General features: G+C 34.6%; 1 protein-coding gene across 2 annotated transcripts in view; it reads left to right on the top strand.

Annotated features, from left to right (window-relative positions):
- LOC118203101 (cytochrome P450 2J5-like) overlaps window positions 1–16,108 on the top strand; it is a 56,455-nt gene extending 40,347 nt beyond the window's left edge. For both annotated transcript variants that reach the window (XM_085820446.1, XM_085820447.1), the window contains 3 exons: window positions 1,630–1,885; window positions 3,524–3,714; window positions 15,880–16,108. In XM_085820446.1, the coding sequence (XP_085676572.1) occupies window positions 1,630–1,885; window positions 3,524–3,714; window positions 15,880–16,058 (626 nt within the window). In that variant the 3' untranslated portion in view covers window positions 16,059–16,108. The remainder of the gene's footprint in view (window positions 1–1,629; window positions 1,886–3,523; window positions 3,715–15,879) is intronic.
- The last annotated feature ends 1,525 nt before the right edge of the window (window positions 16,109–17,633 follow it).

The following is a 17,633-nucleotide window of genomic DNA, read 5'->3' as shown; positions in this document are numbered from 1 at the left end:
TACTAGATTTTTGAACACAGCTGCAATATTTAAAGTAAAAAATGCATTTGGTATTTTTAATCTGCATTAAACAAAATAAAATCTGAAAAAAAAATTATTAAGCATAAAACATTGGACATTTTCTCAAATATTTTTTCTTAAATTAGCAAGATACTTTACAGTTTTGATTTTCTGAAGATTCAGGTACCGTATTTATTATTTTTCGCTCGCAGAATATTATTTTACGTATTTTTGTGAGCTCGCACGAGAGAAATAAAAAAGGTGAAAAGAATTATAAGGAGAATTTTGAAAAAAATTTGTTAAGAACAGTGTTTGTATTTTTCATTAATGAGTACTAAGTTATTTATATGATTACAGAGGCATTCTGATTGCGGTATAAAAAATGCTGAAATTCTACTCACTAGTAGTTTCCTTTTTTGGCCAATGTATTATTTTCTTATACTATGCTTGTCATCATAACAGTAACTAGAAATCTCAGGAAAAAAATTTCAGAGCAAAGAAAGGAAGAGAACTGCCCAGTTTTACAAGTACTGAAATTGTTAGAAAATCGCTGTGTGGTAAGCGCTGTTTCGACTCAAAGCTAAGTTGATTATTTTATAGCGGATGTAAATAATATTCGTATTAATTTACATTAATAAAATAATCATCACTACTATATTCACTATATTATATACTGTATTATATAGTAATTAGTACTACTATATTCAATTATCATAATTACTTTTTTAAGTGATTTATTAAGGTATGACATATATATGACAAATGAGCTATATTAATTACAATAATGATGAAAATATTCATGGGAATAATTTATCTTAAATATCATTAATTATACCAAACAGACAGAAAACTATTAGAAATGCAAAAATCGTCCTATTTCTCAATATTATGTTTCACTTAATGTGAATATATTGTAATTTGCTCCTTTTGTTACTGTTGTAATTTGAATGATACATTTGTTCTGTTGAAAATTGACAACAGTTCTAAGTAGCTGCGGAGGCATTTTGAAAAGCCGCGTAGCTGACTGAAACGGAAATGCCCTTGACGTAAATCATGATGACACAAAAATCAGAGATAATAGATTACACACTATCTAACTCCAAAAACGCGACATTCAGATGAAAAATTTAACTTTAGAATGAAAGACTGCAAAGCAAACAGCAATTGCACTATGTCGAAAATTTCCACTTTGGGTGATATCCTGTTATATTATTTAAATGCATCAGTATCTTACTTGGTGAAACGCTATTTCATTTTATTCGCTGATCGAATTATAATCGACGGATGAATTTAGAATTTTGGTTTAGAAAATGATAAATAACATTAACTTTCTGAAAAAGCGGAATAATGAAAAGGGTTGTGTAATACAGCAGGGAAAAAGGGATAAACTGCATATTTTCGGTACAGTTTTTGAATATGTCCAGAAAATAATGATGATCAATTAATTGTTCATGATTAACAGTAAATAAATGCATTCTAAAAAAGGTTAAAATTAGTATTTCAATTAAATTTCCAATTTGAAATTTTGTGTTGAAAAGAAATACTTTTTAATAACCCCGGTTTCCTTTTTGAACGTCAGGATGTAAAATTGAAAAAAAAATATTATATATTATTACTGCACCTTCATAGATAGGAATCTCTACGGCAATTTGCAAGCTATCTTTATCGGTGGAAGTGACACGACGAGAACTTCTATCAACTGGCTTCTTCTAGTCATGGCGAAGTTTTCGAACATCCAGAGGAAAGTTCAAGAGGAAATAGACAGAGTATTGGGAAAAGATGGCAAAATCACTTGGTCCGAAAGAACCTCATTACCTTACACTTTCGCTGTAATCATGGAAGGACAAAGATGGAAGACCATTGCTCCTCTCAACACATCGAGAATGTGAGTAGCATGTAACTTAAAGATTAAGCAATAATCGTCTGTTCTTTTGTTAACCTAATATTTTACTTGTTGAATACAGGATTCACCAATTGCTTTCAAATTTTGAAAAGTTCTCCCATTGAGAAATTTTTAATGTAGCAAGGACTGCTCAAAGACTTCTCTGGCGCCATCAATAAGACTGAGATATCTCAGGTTAGAATCCTAGTTGAAAAAAATCTATGCAAACAAATTAACAGTATATATTCTTTTTTTCTATGAACTTCTCAAAAACCAATAATCGTACATTGTATCAGTGAAATAAGGAAAATTAGATTCTGTTAAAAAAAAGCAGAAGTCCTATTCTTCCTATTTTTATCCACTGAAAAAACGCATATTAAATTGTATAAGAAATTATGCTGTAATTGGTATTTTACCCAGGACTATTTCCATGCGAAAAGGGTCTTCGCAGGGAAATAGTCCTGGGAATTTATTTCCCTGCGTAAAACTTCTGAACCACTAAACTCAGTAGATTTTTCCGGATAATCTTTGTTTTTTAACGAAACTGAGTAGTTTCCCTCTTAGATTTTAATTTAATCTGATTAGGGACATACTCCCTTTTTTTATATAAGATAGTTCATGCCTTGAAATATCGGCGAAAAGACTTCGTATTCTTTTTGCATAATGATTATAGATGAATGATTTTTCTATTAACTTTATATTTAACTAGCGGAAGTAAGTACCCGATGCCAGTTAAGTTAGATTGAGAATAATGTATTATTTTACTAATGACATCATTTGAAAATTCGTATAATAGCATATTACACGTCTTAAGGAATATGATGCGCTATTGTAATGCATTAAAAATGCCAAAGAAACAAAGTAATATTCAATACATGTACTACAATACATGTACTACGTGATCATATAATCATATGGTATTATATACCTATATGACATATAGAATTGTCATTTGGGTCTCAAAATTAAAAACAAATACATCATTATTTTAACCAAAAAAATACCATTCATAGTCATACATTTTTCAGTCTGATGCGATATGGAACCCACATAAATATTTCGATAGAAATATAAACTAATTCTGTCTCATTATATCAGCAACAATGGCTGCTGCTGATATATCACTGTTGCCATTGTTGCTGATATCAACACTGTTGCCACTCGGAAAAATGAGGGCGAAAATTAGCGTTTTAAGCGTTTTTAATTAATATGCCTAAGTTTAGCTATTTTATTAATTAATTAATTATTATTATTGAAAAAAAGTGGACGTCCACCTTTTTCAGAACCCAGAAAATAATTGTAGAAAGTTAAGAGAGGTTATAGTGAATTAAATTTAGAAGTTTGCTTTCATATTTTTATCTTACATATATATTTTTTGAAATATCAAGATAGAAGGTAATATAAAATTATCTATGCACATTTCCTACGGCTTCTATAAATTACTGAATTCTTCGTAAGAAATTTATAAAACCAGAAAATTACAAAACAGTAAATTCCTCGGCGTTTTTGCAATATTTTAATGTAAATCTCTCTTTTTTTTTCTTTGTTCTTAATTTTCTGAAGGACAACATCACTTTTCACATGTGTTTTTATAGTCTCTTTTTCGTAAAGGAACTTATTACAGTTTTGGCTCCTTTTCAGTGCAATGGAAGACATAAAAATTGGTGGATATGATATTCCAAACGGTACAACAATCATCGCCAACAACTGGGGACTCCATAACGATCCCAAATATTGGAAAGATCCGGACAACTTTGAACCGGAACGATTTTTATTGAATGACGGGAAACAAGTGAATTTCAAATCTGAAAGCTACGTCCCATTTTCTTACGGTAAGTGGCAGAATCATTACATTTCTTGAAGGTGATGTAACATCACATAGCTCGTTAAATTATGGCTCTTAATATTACATGTTTCGTTAAATTTTTAGTATTCAATGAAATTTTCTTTCAGCATTTATTAGCTCTACCTTACCTATTTGGTAATAAAAAGTAAAAATCCAATGTGCCCATTTTAAGTTAGTTGGTTGGATTGATTTACAAGGGAAGGGGTGCCTTTGCAGAAAGAAATTGACGTGTATCTACTTAATAAAGTAAAATGCCTTCTAACCGGCACCCAATCAACTACCAATATCAAATTATGGCACTTTTAAAAGTCTAGATTTAAATCCGAAATTTAGGCCTGTGATATAAAAAAATCTGATGTGTACACCACATAACTTCCTTGCACGAATATTAAATTATACGCATTTTTTCCTGCATTTCATTTAAACGTATTTCCTCGAATTTTATTAGAGGTATATTTCTCATTCAATTAATTCAGTTCTCACGTCGCGAAAAGGCAAAAATTCATAAAATCCAAAATATCTAAATATATTAAAAATTTAAAAATATAGAAAAACATAAAATAACAAATACAATTAAAATAACTTTTAAAAGTTTTACAAATAAATTACAGTTTCTACACAAAAATAAGCAATTCAGACTGCGGGCAAGAAGGCAGATTTTTTCGGGGCACAAAACTGAAAGTTTATTTTTGATCTCACTCGGCAAAGAGACACTGAGGGAGTAGAAACTTAATTTGTCGTGGAAGCTGAGTCAATATATGGGATAATTTAATAACTTAAATGTTAATTCTAGAATAGATTAAGCATGATTAATTCGCAATAATAAAAGAAGACGTTACTTTGTTGTTGTAAAGATTAGTTTCTCAAGATTGGCAAAAGTCCAATATTCTGCCATGTTTTAAATGCGAACAAATATGGCTGCTATGGTAAAAATTTAGGCTTAGCCGCACTTAAACGACTTTTAAACTGTTGATAATTCTACAACTATAATATGCAGGTTAACTAAATGCCTGGACACCTTAACCGAAAGATAAGAACAACATAATGCAATCATTTTTAAAGCAAAAAAATGCACAATTTGCCAACATATAAGAATAAAAATACTGAGCTCACGGAGCCGAGTAACAGAGTGGGTATATATGTATATATATATATTTATTTAAATACTTTTGGTGCGGTCGATTGCTACCGACAAGGAAGATGCACATCTACATGCTGTAGCAGTCCTATATGCAAAATTTCAACATTCTGAGGCTACTCGTTTTTGAGTTACGCTCTATACATATATACGTACGCACAGCCACCACGAAAAAAATCTCTTCTGAATCCATTTTAAATCAGTTTTATAATTCGTTTGGGAAAATAAGTCCTTTATTGTGTCCTTACTTACAGACGTCAAGCAAAAGCATCGTTAAATTCCATTCGATAGCGGTCAAAATGGATATTTTCGTTGAAATATGATACCCGGAATTTTTCGTGATTACAATACTTCCTTTACTTCGTACAAGGAGGTAAAAAACGATTCTGTTGTATAATTCAATAAAAATTATTTGAAACCACTCACAAATTAGAGAAACGGGTTTGGAGTGCGAATTTGAACGAAAATCAATTGAACTGAGATCGACCATTTCCCTGATGAATTCCGAATTCAGAGCAATTTATTATTGTTACACCATTTTTTAAAATTTAAACAAAGCTAAAAAAATTTTTACTCAGTTTTTTTCCCCTCGAAATACCGGTTTTATGTCTTTCATTTTGGAGTTACGGACCTAGGATGTGGAATATGAATTTATTTCAAGCTTAAATACGAATTATTAAAGCTGCTTTGATATCTATTTTTCACTAAATTCTATTCATATTTGTTGTTCAAATTATGAATGTTGATTAAAATATGAGAGAAAAAATGATTACTCAAATTTTAAAACCTCTTTCAAATTAAAACGGATTTAATACAGCAGTTTAGTATTATTCAGGATTTATGCACAAGTTTATAATGCTTGTATTATGACTGGAATGTTATCTGGAATTCTTTAGCTTCTAGATTTTTCTGCGGTTCATACTGAAAGTCTTTTTTGGAATCAAAACAGCTCCTATTCAATTTGGATTTCATTGCAGGCAATTTAAAACGTCCTAAATGCCGAATTGCTTGATAGAAAGGATGATGGAATGCAGTGAAATTTTTTTGATTGAAAAAAAAAAAAAAAAAAAGATTTAATCTTCTCTACTTCGTGGCGTAACTTAGGCGAAGCAATGCAGAGATCTTTTGCGGTGATCTTAACGGCTTCAGCCATCACTACAAAATGCTGCACTGATTATCTGCTGATGAGGAGAAATTCTAGGAGCATAATGCCCTCGCAGCGTAAAAAAATTATCAACATTGTTTTTGCTGCATCCTTTTTTTTTTTTTTTTTTTTTTTTTTTAACCTCTCTAGTTCTAAAAGATTTGGAGGTCCTTTACAATGACTCCTGTAATTTCGATTTAAAAGTATTGATTATTACTCATATTTTTATCTTGTGGGATGGCTGTGGAGTACATTTAGACCGAATCGAGGAAGATATTAAATAGCTGTATAACAGAAGTAAAAATTCCCTCAACATGACAAGAATGCATCATTTCCATGAACCTTTGATTTCAAGAATTTTACACAGTTATTTAAGGTCCTATGATCATTCATTTCTTCTGATTGGACGACTTACACAAAATGTCGAACGCAAATTTCCCCCATTGTTGTAAAAAATTTCGGATAGAGACCTGGCCGTCAAAATAGTTCTGGAAAGACATATTTCTAGGAGAAGTGCCAACTGCATTTTGCTCTCGCAAGTGTGATCTATTTCTTAGCACACTTTCAATTAAAGGATTTCTAGGTAGCATCCATCCAGGCCTCAAACACTAAAACTGATTCATAAAGGCAGAAAAAGGCTGCTGTGAAGCGGATGCAAAAAGTGTTGTGAACATTTACTTTCCACCCTGATCGAGGAAATTCATTTCTTTCTTCTGCACAATGCAATTGAAAAGTGTTACCGTATATACCCACGTATAAGTCCAGATATTTTGGGCAAAACAAAAGACTTCAAAGTGGGGGGGGGGAGTCGACTTATACGCTTGGCCATAAAAAATTAAAAGAATCGGAAGTTCAAAAATTTCTTTATATAACGCAGTGGTTTTCTTCCCGCACTCAAATTGGACAAATTATCAAATAAGTCACTTACTTGAAGTAATTTCATGACTTAAATTATGGGACGAACTAATCACAGAATTTCATACTTTAACTAGAGTAAGTTTCGATTAAACCAAAGAATTTTCGGAAAAGTAGTTTTTACGTACGTATAAGTCTTTATAATAGTTATCAGGACTTGTGTTCCTCTTGACTTGCTTTGGAAACATGAACTGTCCTGACTCGGAACAGGGAGCTTACTCAAGCTATGTTCAATAAATTGTGAAGTAGACAATACACACAGGAAGGGTATACGAAACCCTTTATTTTTCTATCTTTACAGGTATTTCCGGAACTTCGGAATACAGAGACCAACTACTTGTGGTCTGAACGTAAGAATATAAAACTACTAACTAAAACTAACTTTGAATTAGTATACAAGTGCCTAGCATTAAGATTGGCCTTTATTTAACAAAGGTCCGTATGTAGTACTCCGAGCTGCTAAAACTATGATACGTTTGAAATTATCAAGAGGACTAAACCTCTAGCCTTGAATGCAACCAGCAACCGAGTGAAAACTCGTAAAACTACTATGGCAAGCGGCTTGCTTCCAATAACTCCTTCCTCTATCTTGCTTGGCAAAAAACCACAACTTAAATACTTGGCGTTAGCAAAACAAATTTGCATAAATAAGTTAAAGCTTTAAATTCCGGCCGGAAGTAGAAAATAAGAAGTGATAGTAAAGATTTAAAATGAAATAAACGTTAGTAAAACTTAGGATGCTTACATACTTCCCGCCAGAGTTAATTAATTTGAAACTGAGGTCTAAAACGACCTTGTTGAAAACTTTTAGCTCTAGAATCTTACGCGAGGCCAATCTTTTACAAACATTTCTCACTAGAACCTATCTAATCTAGAAATTAAAAAGTCGTTTTTACATGATGAACTCCATGGACAATTACTTTTCATCTGTACTGCATCTATAAACAGGAGTTTCTTAGTTGAATCTGGTTCCTTCCAGAGATCTGGAAGGAAAACTAGTTTAATGAAATGTTACACAATCAAATGACAAGTAACATGAATATTTATATTTCTCTTTTAAAATTCTTATTTCATTCATGACGTTATTTAATTATCTCCCCGTGCTCTCTGACATGTGTTGTAAAGAAAAACACCAAACACGTGCGTGTCTATGTACAAGTGTTCAACACTACCGCCTGCAATCAAAACACTAACGTGTTAAAATTCAACATAACAAGACCTCAGAACACACTTTATATTCATCTCTGAACCCTGAGGTACTATTCTGAAAAGTGGCTAACTCTGAAGTGTAGCGTCAGAGAGCCTAACTACATTCATTCAACCTTTAACACATATTCACAATAATTTGCTCTTTTTACAGTCATACGAATAAGTTAAAATTTTGGCATTACTCTAATATTTTCACTTTTAACATATCACAGTATTTCTTAACTTTTAAGATAACAGTTCACATTGTACATAAGGACATATTAACATGCCGTTAATTTTACGCATTTTAAAACATACATTAGTAGTACATTGTTTGTTAACTTCTATTTTTTTTAAAAGCAAGTGCCAATTCTTCTACATTGAAATACTACATTTCAAAAGTCTTTCAGACTAAAACTTCTTTCTTGCCAGAATCTTTTAAATAAAATTTTATACAATAATTTTACAATTTTCTTAAGGTACCTTTCTCAAAGATTATCAATGCTTTTACAATATTCAAGTTTTTACACATTCCTATTATACAATAATTTTAGTTTTTCACTCGCGAGTAATTGAAAAACATAATACCAAAATAGGTAACAACTCATTTCTCGCCTTTTTGGCGATAAAGGTAGGCCTCACATGAGGTAAAACTTCTTAAATTCTGCCACTTGCAGTAAAAATGAAAAATTAACTTAAAAGTTTCAAAGTAACATAAAGTTTTACTTATTTTTGTGAAATTCAGACATCCTTTTTTCTGCCCAGTCCTGGAAAGTGGCGAAGACTACAGTATGGTTATCTTCCGTCTTGTGCGGGGTCGCCTTTCGGTTCTTTCCTCCGTGTGCTTCCTTTTTCTTCCAGTTCGGTCACCCTTGAAGACCTTCTTTATAGCATCTGCTTGTGGTCTCGGCCGTTTGATGGCAGCTGGTCTTGGCGGAACCGGGACAACTCTGTCTCGTTGTTGCCTGGATCTCGTTGCTGGCTGTTCAAACTTTTCTTGCTTCCTTGCATCTGCGGCTGGTTTTTCTTTGTCCATTCGTCGACATTTGCTGCATAGACTCCTATCCGATGGGTAGATTTTCCGTTTTGGAGCCGTGTTAAGGTTGCTGCCATTTCTCCTGGCTCTCTTTGCATTAGTCAAACTTCTCCCTTCTTCATTCTGGGGGTGGTCGTGCCCTCTCTTTTCTCGTCGGTGGAACGGCTTCTTTTTCTTGTTACCTTCAGTTTTCCAACGGGGGAACTTTCTTTTCAATAGCTCCTGTCTACTTATGGCTTGCCTTTGTGATTGTCGTTGTTCCACCTCTGGAGATTGTGCCTGCCGTGCCGGATCCTGCAAGATATCTTGAAATATTGGCATTTTATTACGATTATAAAATGGTTTTATCTGGTCAAAGTTTGCGGTGCAGGTTTCACCATTCCTGGCTTTTAACACCACTACAGCCTGAGTTACTTTTTCTATGACATATGGTCCTTCAAATCGTGGATAGAATTTGGCAGTTTTATCTTCTGGTGCTGAAGAAAATGAATGCTTAATTTTTAACACTTCATCCCCTACTTTATAAGTTACTCCCCGTCGTTTCATATCATAATACAGCTTCTGTTTTCTTTGTGCTACTTCAGTGTTCTTTTTTGCTTCTTTAATAAATTTTTCTATATCGCCCATTTTAAATTCTGGGGCTCTTTGTTGAACATAAAATAATTTATCTAACGGCGTTATAATCTTTCTGCCTAAAAATAACTCAGCAGGAGTTTTGCCCGTCGTATCATGTTTTGCGGTCCTAAGGGCGAAAGCTAATTCATTGACATAGTTATCCCAGCTTTTATGAAAATTTTTAACATAACTACGGATAATTTTCACTATATTTCTATTGACCCGTTCCGCTATATTTGATTGCGGCCGATACGGGGCCATTTTTAAATGACGTATGCCCAGTTTTTGGCACATGACTTCAAATATATTACTTACAAATTGAGGACCATTATCCGATATAACTTTTAGGGGCGCCCCGTACTTTAAAATATATTTATTTAAAATAGAATCAGTAACTATTTCCCGGAGGCTCGTTTTAAGGGAACAATTTCGGTCCACTTACTAAAATGATCAACCATAACAAGGAGATACCGACTTTTACTTAACTGACTTTTCGGGAAAGGGCCCAATAAATCGATGTCAATTATTTCATTTGGAAGTTCCGATTTAATGCTATTTAGAAACTCGGCCGGGCGGAAATTAATATAATTAACTGCTTGACATGTTGGGCAGGACTGGACATACGCCCTTGTTAACTTTTGCGCAGCTCAGGAAAATAAACTGCTTGGCGTACGCGTTGGATGGTTTTTCGAATACCACCATGAGAAGCTAAAAGGGAGTCGTGCAACTCCTGCAGTATATTTAATCTAAGACTAGCTGGGATAACAGGTCGAAATTCGTTGTTGGAATTCGTAGTTTTTGTATAAAATAATAGACGATCTATTAGTTCGTAATGGGCCGCCCTATTTCTTATCGCCACAATATCTTGGTGGCTAAAATTTTCAGGATCTTTTAAATAATCATAAATATTTTTAAATTCCGGATCCTTACCCAGTTCGGTTATTACACTTTCTCGGGAATGTATCGTACATGCTGTGAGCATTGCCACCTTTACAGTATTACCTTCTTCATCTATTTTTATTCTGGATAGGGCATCTGCTACGATATTTTCCTTTCCGGGGGTGTGCTTAATTACCAAATTATACTCTTGTAACTTGAGTGCCCATCTTATTAACCTTGGGGATAAGTTTTTCCCTGAGTACAATCTAGTTACCGCCGCATGATCAGAATACACTGTTATTGGCGCCCTTCCAAAATAGACTCGGAACTTTTGCACTGCTAACAGAACTGCAAGTTCCTCTCTCTCAGTCGCGGAATAATTTCTTTGAGTTTCATTTAAAGTTCTACTAAAAAATGCCACGGGCTGCTGATTTTGCGAAAGTACAGCTCCTACCGCATAATCCGAAGCATCCGCTGAAATTTCTAAATTCTCATCGTTCTCAGGAAATTTTAAAACAGCGGCTTGCGTTAATGCTTGCTTTAATTTTTCAAAAGCACTATTGGCTTCGGCCGTCCACGAGAATCTTGCCTTTTTCCTTTTTAATTTTAACAATGGTTCAGCAATAGCTGCAAAATCTTTTATAAAGGACCTATAATATGAACAAAGTCCTAGAAAAGAGGAGAGCTTCTTCGCCGTATTTGGCGGCGGATACTTTTGCACAGCGATTATTTTTGATTCGTCTGTCTCGATTCCTTTCTGAGATATTTTGTAACCTAAATATTTTAATTCAGGGGCTGCAAATTTGAACTTTTCTAAATTAACTTTTAGACCGGCCTCATTTAATAATGAAAACACCTCTCTTAAATCCTGTACATGTTTGGTCCAGATTATCACTAGTAATAATGATATCGTCTAAATAGATAAATGTGGTCTTTCCTAGAACAGGCCTTAGCACAATGTCCATACATCACTGAAATGTTGCCGGTGCCCCTGAAAGGCCAAACGGCATACATAAGTGCCAGACTTGGTTATAAAAGCAGTCTTAGGCACATCTTCTGGTTTAACACCTATTTGAAAATAACCAGTCGTTAAGTCTAACGTAGTCATGTATTTCGTAGAAGTTATGTTCCTTAAAATTTCTTCAATAATAAGTAACGGATATACCGGATATTTAGTCATGGAGTTTAATTTACGATAGTCAATTGCAAAACGCCACATTTTCGGATGTGTTACTGGATAGTCATTATTTTTCTTACATAACACAACCAGGCTAGCATAACTACTTTAGTGGGCGTTATTGATATTTTTACGTAACATATCTCAAATGTGCCACTCTATAATTTTTTCTTTATTCTTATCGTACCGATAAGGCTTGTGACGAACTGGCAGTGAATCTCCTGTGTCGATACTGTAACGTCGTCAGCTATTTTCCCACGGGGTCCCACGAAATCTGGGAAAAGGAGACTTCAAATGGGCGCCAGATGACCACCCTGATGACACTTACAAATTCTTGAGGTCAAACGTGACCCCCAACAAAGTGCGGAAAGCATATTGTTTTTACGAAAGGAGAAAACTTTCATACAAGTTCTCACGGGTTGTGGAGTGTCCATTGTGTGTATGCAATAGACTGTCGCCAACTGCCTGTTTCTCGAAATAATTTAGATAGACCTCCCAAAAAGACGTTCTGTATGTTCCCACGGAAAATTTCAGTTTCTCAGGCTGTCAAGACAGTATCTGAGAACAAATCAGCGCCTGTTAACCAATGGAGAGAAGCTCCGAAAAAGACGTTTAGCGAATCATTGCATCAGACGCACAAGACACGCCCAGAAAACCTGGACATAAAAACAGTGAGTGAAAATAATTAGAGAGAGTTGTTAGTCTGAAGAATACGCAGTCGTTGCGTAGAGAAGAGAGAGCCTTTCTCTTGTATTTCACGGCTCTTCCCGAGTCGCTAGTAAGCTTTAGAGAGCCTTTCTCTTGTATTTTATGGCTCGTCCCGAGTCGCTATTAAGCTCTGTCAAGAGCGGAAAAAGAAACTCTCAAAGAAGCGTAGCCGGACTTTTTCTCCGCTACCTCTGTTTGAACTTTGTTTGAACTCAAGTGATTATCGTTTTCTATTGTAAACGGACTACTTTGCTAAGCAAACTACTTTGTTATGATAAGCAGTTGAACTTACCTTAAAATTCAATTTGTGAAATTTAACACTTACCTTTATTTTATTTACGCTACCCAAAATAAAAACCTGTCTGTTCTAAAATCGCTACAATACTATGGTTAGTAACTTGAGTAAATCCGGGAATATCACTAAATAACGAAGCAAATTCACTTACCATTTGGCGAATTTTTTTTTTCTCTCCCGTAGGTAGGTGGTTGAGAGTTAACGTGGGTGGTTCTCTTTTTTCTTCCAGAACTGGGTTCATGGTCAGATTAAGGGACGCTTGGTTAAAATCCAGCGTTGCTTCTGCCTCTGAAAGAAAATCTATCCCTAGAATTACATGTGCTTGTAGATTTTTTACGATAAAAAACATGATCTTTATTTGCTCATCCTTAATGCGAATATAGAGGGGTATTTTGATATAGAGGGGTATTTTGAATATAGAGGGGCACCCTCCCGTCAGCAGAAATCCGTTTTAGTTTAAATTATTTTTCATTTCCGTGCTTTCCTTCTTTTTCCACTGGCCTTGAGACTTTTTTCCTGGATTGCTATTGAACTGTCGACGTTCGCCGGCTGTTTTTGAATGCTCGGGTTTCCTTGCCCACTGATTTGCTTTGCTTCCGTAGCCGTGTGCTTGACTTTGCTGTGGTCTTGGCGCACCAAATTGGTTTCGTTGTTGATATTGGTGTCTTCTTTCAATGTCCGCCGTTCTTCTACTTTCAAACTGGATTGCTAGCTCAAATAATTTTTCCAGTATAGTGGGATTCCTTAATTCAATAAAGTCTTGCACTTGGGGAAGTAACCTAGGCAAAATTACTTGGATTATCTCAGGATCCGGACGGCTTCCATACAAGAGTTTAAAGACGTGAATTTTTCTTAAAATAAAGCTTGAGAGATTTTCAATTTGTTGCTGGTATATGCTGAAGAGTTCCGCTTCTAATTTTGCACGATTTCTTACGACAGGGTAGGCTTTTACTAAGGCAGTCTTGAAATTTTCGTAAGTATAGGTGGGACTTCCCGCTTGACCCAAGAGGTTTCTGCCTATACATTTGAACCAATTAAGCGCTTGGCCCCTCAAAGCGCTGGTAGCTAAGGTGACTTTCTGGAACTCATGGACTGGATACAGCATGAAGTGGTCATCCAATTTTTCCAAAAAACTTGTTACCGGTGAGTTTCCATTAAATGTTGCTTCTGGTTTCATCGATGCGCGCATGGTCTGGACTATGTACCCAAATCCTTCCAGGGCGGCAGCTGGCATTTCTGGATTCTGAGCCGCTTCTGCAGGCACCACAGGTTCTTCTTGAAACTCGGCCATAGTTATTCTTCTTCGACGGGCGCCACTATCAGGACTTGTGTTCCTCTTGACTTGCTTTGGAAACATGAACTATCCTGACTCGGAACAGGGAGCTTACTCAAGCTATGTTCAATAAATTGTGAAGTAGACAATACACACAGGAAAGATATACGAAACCCTTTATTTTTCTATCTTTACAGGAATTTCCGGAATATCGGAATACAGAGACCAACCACTTGTGGTCTGAACGTAAGAATATAAAGCTACTAACTAAAACTCTAACTAAAACTAACTTTGAATTAGTATACAAGTGCCTAGCATTAAGATTGGCCTTTATTTAACAAAGGTCCGTATGTAGTACTCCGAGCTGCTAAAACTATGATACGTTTGAAATTATCAAGAGGACTAAACCTCTAGCCTTGAATGCAACCAGCAACCCAGTGAAAACTCATAAAACTACTATGGCAAGCGGCTTGCTTCCAATAACTCCTTCCTCTATCTTGCTTGGCAAAAAACCACAACTTAAGTACTTGGCGTTAGCAAGACAAATTTGCATAAATAAGTTAAAGCTTTAAATTCTGGCCTGAAGTAGAAAATAAGAAGTGATAGTAAAGATTTAAAATAAAATAAATGTTAGTAAAACTTAGGATCCTTACATAGTTATTGTTCATTCATGGATTGACACAGGATTGACATCCGTCATTCAACCCCTAGATGTCTGCCTCAATAAGCCCTTCAAAGTAAATGTTAGAAAATATTGGGCAGAGTGGATTAGTTCCGGTCGACCAACATTTACAAAGGGAGGCAACATTAAAAAGCCCGATATTACATTAATTGCTCAGTGGGTTAAAGATGCTTGGAACGAAATACCCTCTGAAATGATTATAAAATCATTTAAAAAATGTTGTATTAGCAACGAACTAGACGGCACGGAAGATGATACTGTTTTTGAAAGTGAAAATGACGACGAAGGCTCTAGGCTCTAGCAGTGATTGTAACAATTGAGTTCGAGACTGAAAATATGTATAATGACCAGCCAATGACGACAGAAGAGTTCTATGAAATGTTTGGCGAATCTGACCATGAATCGGACGTTGAAGGATTTTGATTTTGTTATTTACCAAGTTATTTTTTTATCGTATATTTACTTTTTTTCCTCAGATGATTTTGAATAAATGTAGTACTGAAAAACAATTTTTCGAGTTTCTCGATTGATTTCGGAAGTGGGGGGTCGACTTATACGCGGGTATATACGGTACTTAAAGCAACAACAGAACGTGATAGAGGCAATGAAAGTTGGAAGAATGGCCGAATGGGAGATAAATTTGAAGCCTCTAGATAATGCGCATCTTATCAACTTTAAATATGAATAAAAATATAATGTAAATAATAAATCCATGCTTGTAAATATAGAGACAGAATCCATTGATCTTTGAATTTTTCTATTTTAAAGGCATTGCTCTTCCATCCATCCATTTATGATTTTGAACTGGGAAACATTTGCATACTTTTTGACATAAATCATTTCATGCAGGTAAATTTTCAAATTCGATTGGTCTTATAGATTTAATTTCGGTCAATTTAGTATCGCTGATTCAGCTCATTGTCATTAAGGGATGCTACTTCTTTCGATCGAAAAATAAAACTGCATGTTTTGAAGGAAGAGTAAACACATAAGATATTTATTTTACAACGCATTCTCTACAAATTTAAAACTGATCTGCAGTAATAATGTAAAACTAAAAATAATAAAGGGAGTATTTATATTGCATCTTTCTTTCCTTAGGTAAACGCAACTGCCCGGGAGAGACCATAGCTATGATGGAAATCTTGTTGTATTTCGGAGCATTCATGCAAAAATTCAAAGTTTTGGCCCCAGAAGGAGCAGAGCCCAAACTGGAAGGAATTCTAGGATTAACATATCAAGCTGTACCCCAAATGCTCCAATTTGTGCCTAGAGAATAGTTTATTGTTTCCCATTTTGTAAAATTAATATATTCTTATTGGTACTTGTATTTACTGACTGATTTTTATAGAGGTTTTCAAAACTATGAAGACGATAAATGATATGAGTTCGTCACAAAACTGTTAAACTGTTGTCTATTAGCGGCATAACCAATTATTTTATGGAAATAAGAAAGTCACACTAAATGTTAGGAACTCGGCTTTACAGTTTAAGTTTGACAGTTACACGAAATTCTTAATTTTCCCTCTCCCAACTTTTCATATTTCCAGTTATTTATTCTTGTAAGTGGTGCACATTTCAAGGTATCTGATCTCGTACAAAAGACGATTTTCGGTCAAAATTTCGATTTTTACTTTATTACATTATCTTAAAGAATATGTCTTTAGCTATCAAATACAAGTTTTTGCTTGTTGATAGGTTAATTAGAACTGAAGTCATAAGCATTTTGCTGTAACGGAATAAACCGGAAGTTCCAATATTCTGGGCCGGAAGTGAGCGTTTAAATAGATATACCTATTTAGAAACCTTATCTATCATCAATATTTTTAAATTTTAAACCTTCGTATTAAGTTTAGATATTTTGTAATACATTTTAAGAATCTGGCGATAGTTTTTTCCCTTAATTTCGTATTTAGTTTGGCGCAGAGGGTATTCGACGTTGAATGGATGTGTTGCTGCTTTGTCGATTAGTGTTGACAAAATGCTTGATTTGAAAGCTATGTCACATTTTTGCATCATTTGTAACAAAATAAACAGAATGGAATGGAATCTTCAGCACGACATATGTAAAGCGTAGCATTATTGTTCTGCAAATTATAAAGAAGCAGCTTCGGGTATGGCCGCTGTTGGTGCTTATCCGCTTTTTGAATGATCTATTACATTACGAAAGCTGAAGTACACAGACTATTATGAGGAGGGGGATTCTAAGGGGTTTTTAATTGTGAAAGATATATATGGTAAAGATTCGGTCAAGAAACTGGAATGCATTGGACATGTACAGTAAAGGGTTGGCAATAGACTACGAAAAGTAAAAAACTCCGCTCCTGAATTGAAAGGAAAAGGTAAACTGACTGATTCTTTTATTGATAAACTGCAGAATTAGGGATTGCGATTAGAAGTAATGTGGAAATTTAATTGAGATGCAGCAGGTTGTATTAGCTGTTTGTTCCATTGTAGCTCTTCTTCGAAGCCAATGCCGTCTTCAATCAATGAGTTGGTGCAACTATGAATGTGCGATTGCAGAAATCAGGAAAAAATCAGGCAAAAACCTCTGGTATATCAACATATATTTTGATTAAACCTACATATATGGAGTTGACTACATAAACAAGCGTTATTCAAAAGTGCATACATGGCAAAACTCAAAATATGAGGGAATGTTTTAATGGCATTTTATTGCAAATTGTTCCGAAAGAAACATTCATAAACTTGCGAACATTAATGTTTGGAGCAAATGTAAGCGTTGTGTTATTTAATGATGGATTTATAAGTTTGTTTGAAGCATTTTCAAGGTTAGATATATATCCTGAATTTTACACTGAGCAGGGAATTCGAAAACTTGATAAAGTGCAAAA

Source organism: Stegodyphus dumicola, chromosome 7 (assembly GCF_044657685.1).
Source record: "Stegodyphus dumicola isolate Sdum_Otavi_A_Nest chromosome 7, ASM4465768v1".
Classification (NCBI taxonomy): domain Eukaryota; kingdom Metazoa; phylum Arthropoda; class Arachnida; order Araneae; family Eresidae; genus Stegodyphus; species Stegodyphus dumicola.
Note: the sequence above shows the minus strand (reverse complement) of the source record. Positions and strands in the feature narration are given on the sequence as shown.